The sequence below is a fragment of the Neodiprion fabricii genome, chromosome 6 (genome assembly GCF_021155785.1).
Source record: "Neodiprion fabricii isolate iyNeoFabr1 chromosome 6, iyNeoFabr1.1, whole genome shotgun sequence".
Classification (NCBI taxonomy): domain Eukaryota; kingdom Metazoa; phylum Arthropoda; class Insecta; order Hymenoptera; family Diprionidae; genus Neodiprion; species Neodiprion fabricii.
Window position 1 is genome coordinate 14,319,991 of NC_060244.1, and position 15,040 is coordinate 14,335,030.

Sequence of the window (15,040 nt, forward strand, 5' to 3'; positions counted from 1 at the left end):
GCCGACCACCTGACAAGCTGATAGCAGCTTCCGTACGACTGGGGGATAGGGTTATTACCGGCGGGGATAGATGCTGCACCGAGGTGTAGCTGCTATGATGGCCGAACCGTCGTAATATTATAAATAGATAAAATATGGATTCACACAAAACCAAACCGAAGAAAGAAGTGGAAGAAGGAATAGAAGAGTTGATGCAGAACCCCTTCGCCCGAAGGGACAGCATAAGGAGGTCACTACCGGTGACGCCAACTGGCAAGGCAGCTATCCCACACAGCACGAAATATGTCAGAAATATTTCCGAAATGTTACAACATTTCAGATTCATTACATAATTTCAGGAATATTTCTGAAATGTTTCTGAAATATGTCAATTGTAATATAACATTCCCAATATTTCGGAAACCTTTCAGAAATATTTCAAATGCAATATAACATCACTGGTACCTTCGAAACGTTTCAGAAATATTTCAAATGCAATGTAACATTTTCGATATCATAAATATATTTCAGAAATATTTCAAATGTAATATAACATTTTCGATATTATAAATATATTTCAGAAATATTTCAAATGCAATATAACATTCTCGATATTATAAATACATTTCAGAAATATTCCAAGCGCAATATAACATCACCGGTACTTTCGAAACGTTCCAGAAATATTTCAAATGCAATATAACATTTTCGATATTATAAATACATTTCAGAAATATTCCAAGCGCAATATATCATCACCGGTACTTTCGAAACGTTTCAGAAATATTTCAAATGCAATATAACATCACTGGTACCTTCGAAACGTTTCAGAAATATTTCAAATGCAATATAACATTCTTGATATTATAAATATATTTCAGAAATATTTCAAGCGCAATATAACATCACCCGAACTTTCGAAACGTTTCAGTAATATTTCCGTTTATGTGTGTATACATAAGTATTTTTCATAAAATTTGTCATTTTTCAAATTTTCCATAATGGACACGTGCATAAAGTTTTTCAATATTTATACCTTTTATAAAGTTATGGATCTTTAATAATTATGCATACTGAGCTATGTCCAGTCAATAAGACTGAAGTGAAGACTTTTTGACGGAATACGAATTGGGCGTCATAATTCTCATTTGTCTTGTTGAATCTACCCATTTTCTCGAACAATATCTCTTAATAGTATTACATCTATAGTATTTAATGTCTGATTGTACTTTTCTTATGAAAAATTTATTTTGTTCTTGACAGTTAAATAAATAAATTAATCGTTCTGATGAGGGCCCATATCCGGGCCGAAACGTTAACAAAAAATACGCTTTACGTATAATTGACCGCTCACCAAGATTCAATAATATTTTATTCATTTATTCGATGAACTCAACTTCAACGTTCGTATCGACTACAAGATGAATATTTAGCTGTATAGTAGTACAGGCCTTTTTTATAGAAAATTTTATTACCTAAAAAATGAAAAAAAAACGGCTCCGTAACTTGCATAGTTTTCGAGACATCCCGGTTAGAGTGTTTGCATAGCCCTCATCTTGTGTTAATCAAATGGGAAAAATTCAAACCGGATGCGTCACCTTTTAGAATTAAGCCACCGTGCTTCGGTTTCGCGAGGCTTCGTTTGAGGCTCAAAACTAACTTTTTCGAAGGTAGGTAAGAAAAAAAAAAGTTAAAAAAAAGCACCCTAATAAATATATTAAAAATCACTTATCCCTTGATTTAAATACTCGGCAGCAGCTCCGTCGTGTAATCGTCCATGTGATTTTACGAATCTTTGTATAAAAATTTGGAATCCACGATCTTCTTAAATTTTCTTCGTGGCGATTCTGTAATGGCGTTCAGATTCGTATGGATATTAACTGGCGAGGTCGATGTGTGAATTTTAATTTTAATTCTCGTTCACAATGATTAAATGATCACTACGGGGAATTATATACCGGTTGGTTGGGCGTCTTCCTGTAGACTCTTTCAAAATGCTAAGTTGTTTGTTCCGCCTGACGCCTGGATCGAGATGGCTGTTGCCAAGCAAAACCTCGCGGGCACTTTCGAATCTATAATATCGTCACAATATATAGTTAGTATTTATTAGCAACATGATGTCCGGTGGACTCCTATAACTAAAATATATTTATTTATGTAGGGGAAGGGGAGGCAAAACGGGATACTCAAGGAAATAGTAAAATTTCCTTTTTTTTAGTTGCAAACAACGTAAATAATGTCAATTTACAATTTCCAGTAAGAAAAAATTTTTTATTTTAGCGGGCAAAATGGGGTACCCCTAGAAAAAGGAATTTTTTTTTTTCTTTTCCCAAGTAAATAAAATATGTGTAACAATTACTTTTTAAATCAACGTTAGTAATAAAATTCACTCTCAACATAATTTTAAAAAAGTTTTTTCTTGTTATTTCCATTTCTTTTATTTGTATTTTTTCGCAAAAAGTATGCAAATGTTTTTTTCAGCTTTTTAGTGTAAAATGATGCTAGATGTCATTTTTGACCATTTACGAAATTTTTGGGGTACCCCGTTTTGCCCCCCTTCCCCTATTTATATTTTTGTAATTTTTTTTTATTTATATTTTAAAGTATTTATGAATGCTTAGATTTACAATTCTTCCAGGCTCATTCGTTTCCAGATTTTCGAAAATTGCACTGATGGTAGTGGCTTCGTGAAAGCATCCGCTAGTTGTTGACCTGTAGGAATATATTTCAAGGTTATTATCTTTCCTTCAATCTTTTCTCTCGTGAAGTGATATTTGACATCGATGTGTTTTGATAGTTTATGATCTGTCCGATTATTAGCTATTGCAATACACCCATTGTTATCTTCATATATAACTATAGAAGTTGACGTTTCTAAGTTAATGCTTCATAAAAGAGATGTCAACCAGCAAGCCTCTTTAACCCCTTCATAAAGTGTCATATATTCGGCTTCTGTGGAGGATGTGGCCACCGAGTTTTGTCTTTTAGTATTCCAAGATATCGTATTCTTATCAAACAATTGAAATAAAAATCCAGATGTACTTTTACGATCGAATTTATTACCTGCGCAATCGGAATCCACAAAACCAACTAGCATATCTTTATAATCATTTCTTTTATAAATTAATTTCAACTTTATTGAGCCTTTAATATATCTCAAAACCCTTTTTAAACATTGCCATAATTCTTGATTATTTTTATTTTGATATCTATTCAGAAAGTTGAGAGCTATGCTCAAATCGGGTCGAGTACACAACATTGCATACATCAAGCATCCTATTAGATTTTTACATGGTGCCTTGCAAGTCACCTCTGAATCTAGTTCTTCATAGTCTAATTTTACTGGTAAAGGAGTCCGAATTGTTTCATTAAGTAATTTTTGAAATTCGTCATAGTATTTTCTTCAAACGTAACGATTAAAATATCGTCTACGTTTGATATTGCATAAATATTTCTATTTATCTCTTTCAAGAAAATACAAACAATGGTCAACTGACGAATTTTTAAAGTCTCGCTCTTTGAGGACGTTATCAAAATGTTGAAACCAGACCCGAGCTGATTGTTTCAATCCGTATATTGCTTTATTTAATTTACATACATGATATTTATCGGTTTTCACCCCTTCGGGTACCTGCATATAAATTTCTTCTTCTAATTGACCATTTAGAAAAGCTTTTTTCACATCCATTTGGTAAATTGATAAATTGTTCTGATTAGCAAAGGCTAAGAGAAATCGAAACGTTGTTATTCGCGCTACTGGTGCAAAAGTTTCATTGTAATCAGATAGATATTGTTGATTTCCATGAATATGATTTTTAATTACAAATACCCACTTACAACCGATAAAGTTTTTATTGGTTGGATGAGTTACTATTTTCCAAGTATTATTTTCTACAAGGGAAGCAATTTCATCTTTTATTGCTTTCTCCCACTCAAAACTAACATCCCGATCTTTTACTTTATCATAAGTTTCAGGAATATCAGAAACAACCGACTGTACACTTATATGAAGAAATAGTAGACATGTTTTTACTAAGTGCACTTCGTCGCAGCTCGTTTTTATTCGGGCTTTTTCGAGAGTTTGATTCGTCTGTAAACGAAATTTTATCAACTCCATCTGCTTGAACGGCAGATTTGTTGATTCTACTCTCTTCACTTTTATTTGTTTCTGAATTTTGATTAATTTCTAGTTTTTGTCTTTTAATGACACTAGAATTTTCGTTTTGATCGGATTCCTTGTTTTGTCTTTTAATATCGGAATTTTCCTTTTCAATTCCTTCAATTAAAACGAGAGGGCGCAAATTTTTGAAATTTATTTCATCGACAATTACATCGCGTGCGATAATAAAATTATTTGTTTCCGTATTCAATACTTTATAACCACTGACCTCATAGCCTACGAGTATCCCCTTTACTGAACGTTTATTAAATTTACCCTTTCGGTTTTTATCATGAACATAAATGGTACTTCCGAAAACCTTTGAGTGATCCAGTCTTGGCCTTTTACTGGAAGTCTTGTTTACTGGAAGGGCTTTTGTTGGTGACAAGTTTAGTAAATAAGCCGCAGTTAAAATTGCTTTTCCCCAAAGTTCCTTGACTAATTCAGCCCCATGTCTCATATTACGCGCTTTCTCTGTCAATGATTTATTCATGCGTTCTGCTATGGAATTTCGCTGAGGTGTATGGGGTACTGTTAAATGATATTGAATTCCTTTCTCTGTACAAAAAGCCTTGAATTCATTTGATAGATATTCTCTCCCATTATCACAATTTAAGTGTGCTAATTTTAAATTAAAATGTGCTTCACTTTTGCCAACGAAGTCTTGAAACTTCTTAAAAACATCGGATTTTTGACCGAGTAAATAAACAACAGAGTAATGGGTAAATTCATCTATGAACGTTACAAAGTATCTTTTTCTATCGATCGTTAAAGGTGTGATTGGTCCACATACGTCTGAATGATTGATAAATAAAGGCCTTGTTACATGCGATCTGTCTCTTTTCTTTGAAAAGCTGAGACGTGCTTGTTTTCCGTAAATACAAGCTTCACAAATTTCATTCGTGGTATTTATATTTTTTAATTCTTTGCTATCAAAAAGTAAATTATTTCTTTGAATTTCTAGGAATTTCGACTTGCCCTAATGGCCTAAACGTTTATGCCATATTTTATAAGTGTTTATATTTGCATTCACGTTATTACACATTTTCTTTTGTATAACAAAATCAACATGTACCAAATTGTGAAGTAACTTACCAGTTGCAATGATTTTGTTACCCCTTTTAATAGATGTTTTCCCATTTTCATGAAACATAATTCTCATACCAGCCTGCTGAATTCGTTGTACTGATAATAAATTATAAGGAACTTCGGGTGTGTATAGTACGTTCTCCAAGATTCCTGACACTCCTTAATTTGTCGTAACATCTATGGAGCCTCCCTTTGTCGCCATTATTATTTCGTACTTCTTTGCGATGTTAATCTTCACCGGTACTGGCAAATCCCTTACTGCTGAAAAGACATCGTTTTGATTAATTAAATGGTCAGTTGCCCCTGAATCTAGTAGAAATGTCAACTTGTCTTTCATATTTGCTGAGTGATTGGATGACATTCCAATTCCACTCATGAATGCTAAGTCGCCTTCAGTGTCTTGTACTTGAACAATTTGGATTGCTCGTTGACGGTCATCCTGGTATTGCGTCGTTTTCTTATAATAGTAACAATCCTTCTCCTCGTGATTTCGTCGTTCGCAGAAATCACACCTTTCATTGTTACTTTTGAAATTATTGTAATATATTTTTTTGAAATTTTTGTTCTGAGGTTGTTGAGAATTGAACCCTCGTGTGAGTTTATTTGAATTTTTTGTTTGAATTTTGGTCTATGATTGTTGAATGTCATTCCATTCCAGTTGTTTTGTCTCTGTGATTTCTTTTGTTGCTGAACCTCTGTTTGCAAAACTTTTCCACTCGTGTCATTTCTTTCATTTCTCAATTTTATCTCGTAATAATAGTTTTACGAGGTTTACAGGGAAAAGATTTATTCGTATACCTAGAAGACATCGTAATTTATGCACGATCACTTGAAGAACATGCGACTAAGTTTATAAAGCTCGCTGAACGCTTAAGAAAAGCAAACTTGACGTTACAATCGGACAAGTGCGAATTTCTTAGAACAGAAGTCAAATATCTAGGGCATGTTATATCAGCTGACGGAGTTAAACCAGATCCAAAAAAAATCGAAGCTGTGAAGAAATTTCCTGTTCCGAAAACCACGAAGAATGTTAAAGAATTTTTAGGACTATCCGGATATTATCGTAGATTTATTAAGAACTTTGCTAAAATCGCTAAGCTTTTGTCAGAATTAAGTAGCAAAAATAAAAAATTTGAATGGGATTCTAATACGCATTTAGATTTCGAAATCTTGTGCGATAAACTTTGTGAAGCACCTATACTACAATATCCTGATTTTTCGTCACAATTTATAGTTGCAACAGGCGCATCTGGATTCGCAGTAGGAGCCATTTTATCGCAAGGAAAGCCAAGCGAAGACGCGCCCGTCGCGTATGCTTCTAGAGTTTTGAACAAGCATGAGAGAAATTATTCGACAACTGAGAAGGAAATGGTGGCAATTGTTTATGCAATTAAAACTTTTGGACCATATCTCTATGGTAGACAATTTACATTGTGAACCGATCATAGACCGTTAGTATGGGTAAATTCTACGAATGACCCTACGTCACGTGTGATGAGATAGAGAGAACGTTTAAAAGAATTCCAGTATAAAATTCAGTACAAAGCGGGTAAAATAAATACAAACGCAGACGCGTTGTCGAGAAACCCCGTTGATATTGAACACAGGGACGTATATCCCATAAAATTCAAGTGGAGACGGTCAGCAGACCCTGCTCTTAACATAGCACCGGGTATAGCCAGGCTAAGGTCGTCATCTGACTCCGCTCAAAAGTTAACACAGAGAGACGCGAAGATTAGACGACGTTATGTAAGTAGTTCCTCCGAGAAAGAAAAAACTGTACAGGCAGATTTCAAAATCCAAGAAGCTGCAATGAGTACAGACGAGGAAGACTTTTTAGGTTTTCCGAGCTCAGGTGGAAACAAACATGTCGGAACGGTAGATTCTAAAAACGTGACAAACTCGAGAGGCGCACGATTAGACTCAAATTCCGACTATCGCAAAAATCGTACGATGGATAACGATAGGCCTGCGCAACCTATCGCCAGTCGTCTCAGGTCTAAATTCGTAGACAAAAATACAAACTCACAGGAAACCGGTAAACAAAGGAAATTAAAAATCCTTAATTAAAGGAAATCAAGTGCTGAACGCCTTACTCCATTCAGACATCGTTCTGAATACGAAGATTCATCATCGGATGAACTATCAGACTCCCCAGAAAATCATAGAACTTCAGCTAGCAATAAATCGAATGAAAATCAACAATCTGTTATCATAGAAATAGAATCAGATCCTCAATCTTCATCTTCGATGAATGAAAGATCAAAGGAAACTCAATCTACGTTACTCCCAGATTATGTGGACTCTGAATCCTCATCACTGGATAGTGATGATTCTTATAAATTAAATCCAGTAAAGCATGGAGCTAATAAAAGTAATATGGAAACGAGTATACCTAGTATGAGACAAAATACAGCTACAGTCGTCACAGAAAGCGGGCATTCTATAGCCTCACCCCCGACACCCATTCGAGAGCATACTTCAGCTACGACTATTCACACCCCTAAGATTGTATCCGTGCCAAGTGTTACTAATACACCGACAGGTTCAGGAACACTTTCCACCAATAGGAAGAATAACTTTCAGAGAAGCTTAGCCAGAGATTTATTAAACAAACGTTCTTCTGAAACAGCTGACCATTACTTAGAACAAGACGTAAAACTATTACAGATAATTTGAAAGTAATGACAGACGCAGACGAAATTGCCCCATACCCTACATCAAAAACAAACGACGTAATTTCGAGACAAAAGAAATTTCATGACGAAATAGAATCGGACAAGGAATGTACAGGAAGACGCATTATAACTTCAGAAGTTGCATCAGCTTCGGAAAGCGAAGAAACTAATACAATCACAGTTCAGGCAGACGTACACCCCTTGCAAAAATCCACATGTGTAGACGAATCCTTCAGGACCACACAAAAGATGGACCTTGACGAGACGCTTCGATATTTCGAACATGAAGCAATGAAAACACCCTCAAGCGAGAGTGACGCTAGAGGCAAACATAAAACAGAACCGTCACCAGTTCGACATTCTCCAGACGAATAGAATAAGTGGACCGAGACCATAAGACCGAGGACACTTGTGTCTGAACTGAACATCGAAGTTGTAGAAAAAATTATACCTAACAGTGGTGTAAACCGTATGCCAGAACCCCGACGTACGACGAGACAGCATAGACCGACATATAAATACGCATGTTACAAAGGTTTAGAAGGCCACCAAGGCACCCATGCAAGTAAGCCTTCGAAACCAAAAGCCGCGAGAAACAAAAGTAGCAGTCTAAAAATCAGAAAACAGGCAGTGGAAATTTCGCAGACTCCCAAAGCTCCAATTTCACTTGAGAACGTTGACAAAGAATCCTCAGAAATAAATATAACTCCAGATCCTCAGAGTCAACGAAATCCGATATCTATAAATATTTCAAACGCTTTACCAGATCTAGATGCAATAGTAGAACTTAATGATCCACAGAATTTAGAAGATAAATCGATCGAAATAAGTAACTTAGACAACGTATCAGATATCACGGTATCTGATGATTCGCAAGCCTCAGTAGAATTACCAAGACAAGAACCTACTAATTTGATAGAAACTCGAGACAATTTAGAAATAAGAAAAAATAATAATCTACGCTTCATTTACACTAACGGCATAGCACTAGGGGAGATAGGTAAATTTTTAGATGAAAGAGGATACTTGAAAAACATTAAACCAGTTACAGAATATCAGATAGGACACATAATTATATTGGGAACACCAAAGTAACGAATAATCGCATTGGTTACTCAAGAACATGAACAAGACGCACCTTTGGAAAATAACTATTACGATGCATTTGTACATTTGAAACAGAATATGGAAGATTTGAATATTAAAACAGCAAGCATATCGCAAGGTAAAAGTGGAATCAACGATCTTGGATGGATTAAAATTAAAAATATCATTAGACAGGTATTCGCCGAAACGCAAATTATCATAACGATCTGTAGAGACAAAATTATCATTCCACCTCCAGATATTAGACTCAGAATAATACAAGAAAATCACGAATCTCCGATCGCAGGACATAAAGGTATCACGAAAACGTATGACAGAATTCGACAGAAATATTTTTGGGATAATATGAAAAAGCGAATAGAAGATTTTATAAAGAAATGTGTCATCTGTCAAAAGAAAAAACCAAAGCGCATCAAAACTAAACAACCTATGGTTATAACAGACACATCTGCAGACTTATTTGACAAAGTAGCGCCAGATATAGTCGGACCCTCCGAAACATCCCCAAATGGTTACAAGTATGTATTGACCATGCAAGACAATCTTTCGAAATTCAGTTTAGCAATACCGTTAGTACATGCAACTGCTGAAGATATTGCAGAAGCATTTGTGAAAAACTTATCTGTAAATACGGATGTCCAAAAACAATATTAACAGATCAAGGAGCGGCGTTCATTGGTCAAGTAATGAGACGAGTTGCAAAAGCATTCAAAATCACACAATTCAAGACCACAGCACTCCATCCTCAATCAAATGGTTCTTTAGAAAGAAGCCATCAAGTACTTGTAGATTATCTAAAACATCATTTAACGAAGAGAGACTGGGATTAATGGTTGTCTCACGCGACATTTTCTTACAATACAAGCAGACACGAAGGGACAAACCACACCCCATTCGAGATAGTTTACGGACGGAACGCCCGAATGCCTTCAGAATTCCCACCCCTCGACGAAGCTTTGACCTATGACAATTCTGTAAAGAACCTAATGCTCAAAACTATAGAAATTCGAAATACAGCACGCGAAAATTTAGAAAAAGCTAAAGCCAGATCGAAACAATATTACGACAGAAAAATAAATCCAGTTAATTTCATAATAGGACATAGCATTTATCTAGTGAAAAATCAAAAGACAGGAAAGTTAGATGACAGTTACAAGGGACCGTACAGAATCGCACAAGTATTTCCAGAAAAGAATGATATAGAAATAGAATTTTTGGGGTATTTTATTTAATGCAATGTATCTTACTATCACTTCAGATAGTTGAAACAATTAATACAAAGCGTGGATATAATTTTTATCGAATGTCGTAAGACTGGACATAACATCGAGCTGTAAAGGACAAATTGTGGTGCTGTCGGTAGGTTAGTACTGTAGGTGCCAAGAGCGTGGCGAAGACTGGGGTGAAGAAAAAGTGCAGGCTCGCCCCCGAGTCGAGGCCAAGGGTCGCGTCGCGCCATAAATTGCACATATAGGGAAATTTCCGGCGCGGTCAAACCCTTAGCCCTCGGCTAGCGAGGCGAGGCCTGGACACTCGAAGGTTAGTTGGAAACGGAAATATTTTAACGGTATTTTTGCCGGTGGCGGGTGTCCGCCACAGAATTAGAGGAAAACAAACGTAAAATAATTCATTGTGACAGAGCAAAGATAGCTTATTAATCAAATTGAAATTTCAATTACTCGGATTGCTGATGAAGCATAACAATTTTTCAGATAATCATGGACGCGAGCTTACGCAGATTGCTATTCATCGGAACACTCTTGACACTTGCCATGCGGCCAGGTAATAGCTTTGTAGGTTACGACTGTGGAGCACCATCGATGAACATTACAACATTATCGTTAATCAATATCAAAGAATGTAATATTCCGATTTCGAACCCAGTTGCAATAGATACAAATATACATTTACTTCAGGTGAACGAATTTTCAAGCGTCAAAGTAATCCAATGCAAGGTAGAGATCCATAGATCAGTATTCCACTGCGGCATGCACTCACACATATCAGCTGTCTCATATGGCGACATCGAATACATAGACGAAATATCCCGTGACGCATGCAGAGACCTACACTACGCACGCTCTTGCCGAACTCATAGACAACTATTCACACAAATACGACTGAACTCAACGACATCGAGGCCTATAGTCCTAGCCGGAGATGTAGACAACTCAGGAAATTGCAAAGGAGAACACTTTTCCGATCACTATGGAAGCTGGAACGATGTCGTAGCTTACGGACAAATTTTTATCACATTACAAGATTATGAAGCTACAGTAAATATTCAGAGAAACGAAATAATTCTTAGATCCGGCGTACGATGTGAATATTCATCAGGGAATTGCATTGACGTAGAAGGCGGTAATACGTATTGGGACATAATCCAAGCAGACAGATGTAGTTTCGAAAAATATTCAGTTCTATATCAAGGTGCAGCTCAGAAAATTAAAGATAATACGATTGGGAAATATGGTCAAGGAATTTATTCAGTAACAACAAACGATATAACTTTTGCCTTATCAGTTCGCGGAACCTACCCCTTATGCGGATATAGATTAATTAAAACAGAACACCCCAAACTTTTCATATTAGATAAAATGACCGGAAACTTTTTTACGAAAAATAACGGCATAACAGTAAGGAATATGGATATCTTTACAAACGTAAATTCTAAACTAATCTATCTTGAAAGACACGTCAGAAATCAAATCATTGCTCTGTATAACGACGCCATATTGCAACAGTGCGAATTAGAAAATAAAGTATTACACACCGCGCTCTCAACAGCCCCACTAGCACCTGCAGAATTTGCATTCCATCTCATGAAACAACCAGGATATATCGCTTACATCGCAGGAGAGGTAGTACGTGTAGCGAAATGCGTACCAGTGGACGTTAGAACGAGGAAAACTAACGAATGCTATCAAGAACTTCCAATTTATAGAGGCAACGAAAGTTTATTTATGTTCGCAAGAACTCACATCTTAGTAAAATCAGGAAATCAAATCGAATGTAACGTATTTTTATCACCGATGTTCAACATCAACAATGCTTGGTACGGTACCTCACCTAATTTAATGCCTGCAATAGCTCCCGATGAAATGTCTACAAATACAAAGAAATCTTGGAAATACGGTACGCCAGAAAACCTCGCCACAGGCGGAATTTATGCGAACGAAGATCCAGAAAAATTGCGCGAAAATATAATATTTCCAGTAGAAAAACCAGCCGTGTTGAATACAATAGCCCGAGAAGCAACAGGTCAAATCTCAGCTGATCACGGATTATCTGTTAATTCACTTATAGATAAGGAAGCAATCAAAAGATCTTTAGAAGAAGCTTGGGGAAAAGTTTACAATTTTTTTAATACAGTCGGAATATCCAGTGCAAACTTACTAGGGGCATGGATAACATTTAGAGGAATTAAGTTTTTAATCGACACTCTAGTTCACGGCTACGCGTTACATTCAGTTTACTGATGGAGCATGTGGCTCATCGGCGCAATTTGGGATTCTGTCACAAACCTACTACTACACTTGAGCAAAAGATCGGGAGAAATTAGACAAACACGAGAACAAAATTCAGACGTAGAAATGCAAACAATCGAGATTACGAGCAATACAAATATCTTAGAAAATCAAAATAATATTGATGCACTCTCTAAACAGTCATCAAAATTAGAGCTGAACAAAACCTCGAAACAAACTCTACCGACACCAAGTGGCTCAGACGGACGTCACAATATTCAAAACAAATAATAAAACCGTTACCTTGTACTTACCACAAGACCATGAAAACAGGAGTCGGTCAGGAACATTAGAATCAAAATCAACATATCAGGACGGAACTGACGAACAACCTTACACATAATAATTTGCTTTCTCTCAAAACTAAGACCTGAAAATAACCTACGAACTAACTTAAAGACTACCAGGAAGGAAAGTAAGTTCCAACACGAACACGAACCAAGTACGATCAAATCAAAGGACTGTTTATTTATTTATTTTTTTTCTCTTCGAAAATTTTTTATCAATCCCAGTCGTATACCGACCACAGCCCCCTGGCTGAACGCCACGCTGGGTGGAACCAGTCGTCGTGAGGACTGGGTTGCCCCCACCGGCCCTCCATTATCCATCTGATCCCGTAATAATCAATGTAATCATCATCTCCGTTCCCCGGCACTTCGGCCAAACTCTCCAGATACGCGAGATCGGCCCGCAACGCGGCCCTCCGCAGCCGCCGCATCTTCATTTCTTCGATGCTGATAAACTAAAACAATCAAGATAAACCAAACTTAAAACCACACGGTACTCGAAAAACATTATTCGTAGACTAAACCTAGAACACAAACACAAATTCACGTTCAAATCACGAAATCTAAGATTGTTCCAAAACAAGCGAATAATCAAGATCGAAAAAACTCGACAATAACACAAATTAAAACACCCAAAACTCACCTTCAGACCACCGACTACGACTGACACTTTTAACATCTCAATTTAAAAAAAAAAAAAAAAAATTCTCTTGTCAGAACTCACATTCAAATTTACAATAGATTCCTCAAAACAGACCCTTATATAAGCTCATAGACTAGACCCGACCAACCCCCAAGACGGAAAACGACCAATAACAAAAGTTTAACCTTTTCCTACTCTTCAAAGTGTGACTCCACCCACGAAAAGACGGAAAACACAGAAATTCATACCAGAATCGGAAGTATACAAATCTTCAGAAAATTCAATTATATACAAAATATGACATAGAACTGTGATAATTCATATAATAGCGTATAAAATTAAAATTTTTTTTTTATGAATAATCTCAAGTATATTCACTACATATTTCAAACATTATATAATTCATGCCTTGATCATAGGATAATAATTGGCATTTATATCAATATTACTTACCTTAATCGTATATACTCTTTGTTTGCGCTCGGCATCGATGGCGGTAAGAGATTTTTTACCAACGAGGGTTGTAAATCCTTGTCAAACCAATCGGGAAAGATTTTCGATGCACTGGCGTCCTTGAGACAATTGGGTTTGCCTCAAAGATGATTCAATGTCAGAATGTATTAAATCAACAATTATATTTATTAAAAAACTTGAATTAAATTGAATACACTGTTGATATAATGTTGTACGAGATTCACGCGGGATACAGGTAGTGAGAAGAAATTGTGGAAGTCAGAATAAGTTGGTTTTCTCTTCGCGTTGGTCGAAACGAATCCGATCTTAGAAGTAGTTCTTAAAAATTAACTGAGTTCCGATGGCCAAAAAACCACTGGAAGGGGTGGGAGTGTCCCTTGAGAGAAGGGATGAATTTTGCTTAGGAGTGGGAGAGATGGTCACTCATAGGAAAATTTTGCACCGAAAAAAAGATTGTAGTGGGTAGGTACGAAGGAATGAGAGGGAGTGAGCAAGTGAGCGAGAAACAGAAACGTACATTCCCGATGTGAGATGCACGTGCGGGCGTTTTATGATACACGTCATAAAAAACAAGGAACGAAGAGTAAGGATTAGGGGATTGGTAGGTAGGCAAAGGTGTTTACTAGTAAAAAGTAGAGAAATTGTCGAGATTGCAAGACTGGCTGCCAGATGTGGCAGGCAGGCGTAAGGATTATCTTTTTTTTTTGCAAATCAGTTGAAGAAATTCGTCAATGAGGAATGGGAACTTCCAGCAGTTGAGTATTTTATGAACTTTAAAACGTGACTAAAATGTCCACGCAGAGATTCAGGATTAAAGAATGTAAAATAAAGATTAAGAATGTTGAACGTGAAAAAGAATGCCGCTAATTTACAGAGCGGATTCAACACTACATATTTCAAACATTATATAATTCATGCCTTGATCATAGAATAATAATTGGCATTTATATCAATATTACTTACCTTAATCGTATATACTCTCAGAATAATCAAAATATCAGATATGAAGCACTACTATATCCACTCTAAGTATATTTACTTATATTTAGTTAATAAATATTCTGTTCACTATACTTCACTATTATTCAAATAATCAT

At 36.2% G+C, this 15,040-nt stretch overlaps 1 protein-coding gene across 1 annotated transcript; it reads right to left on the reverse strand.

Annotated features, from left to right (window-relative positions):
• Positions 1 to 1,849: 1,849 nt before the first annotated feature.
• Positions 1,850 to 5,297, reverse strand: LOC124184190. Its single transcript, XM_046573605.1, has 3 exons — positions 5,234 to 5,297; positions 2,607 to 2,691; positions 1,850 to 2,051 (listed from the first exon to the last, which is right to left on the reverse strand). The coding sequence occupies exons 1-3, from the start codon at positions 5,289 to 5,291 to the stop codon at positions 1,889 to 1,891; spliced, it is 306 nt and encodes a 101-aa protein (XP_046429561.1). The 5' UTR covers positions 5,292 to 5,297; the 3' UTR covers positions 1,850 to 1,888.
• Positions 5,298 to 15,040: the final 9,743 nt, after the last annotated feature.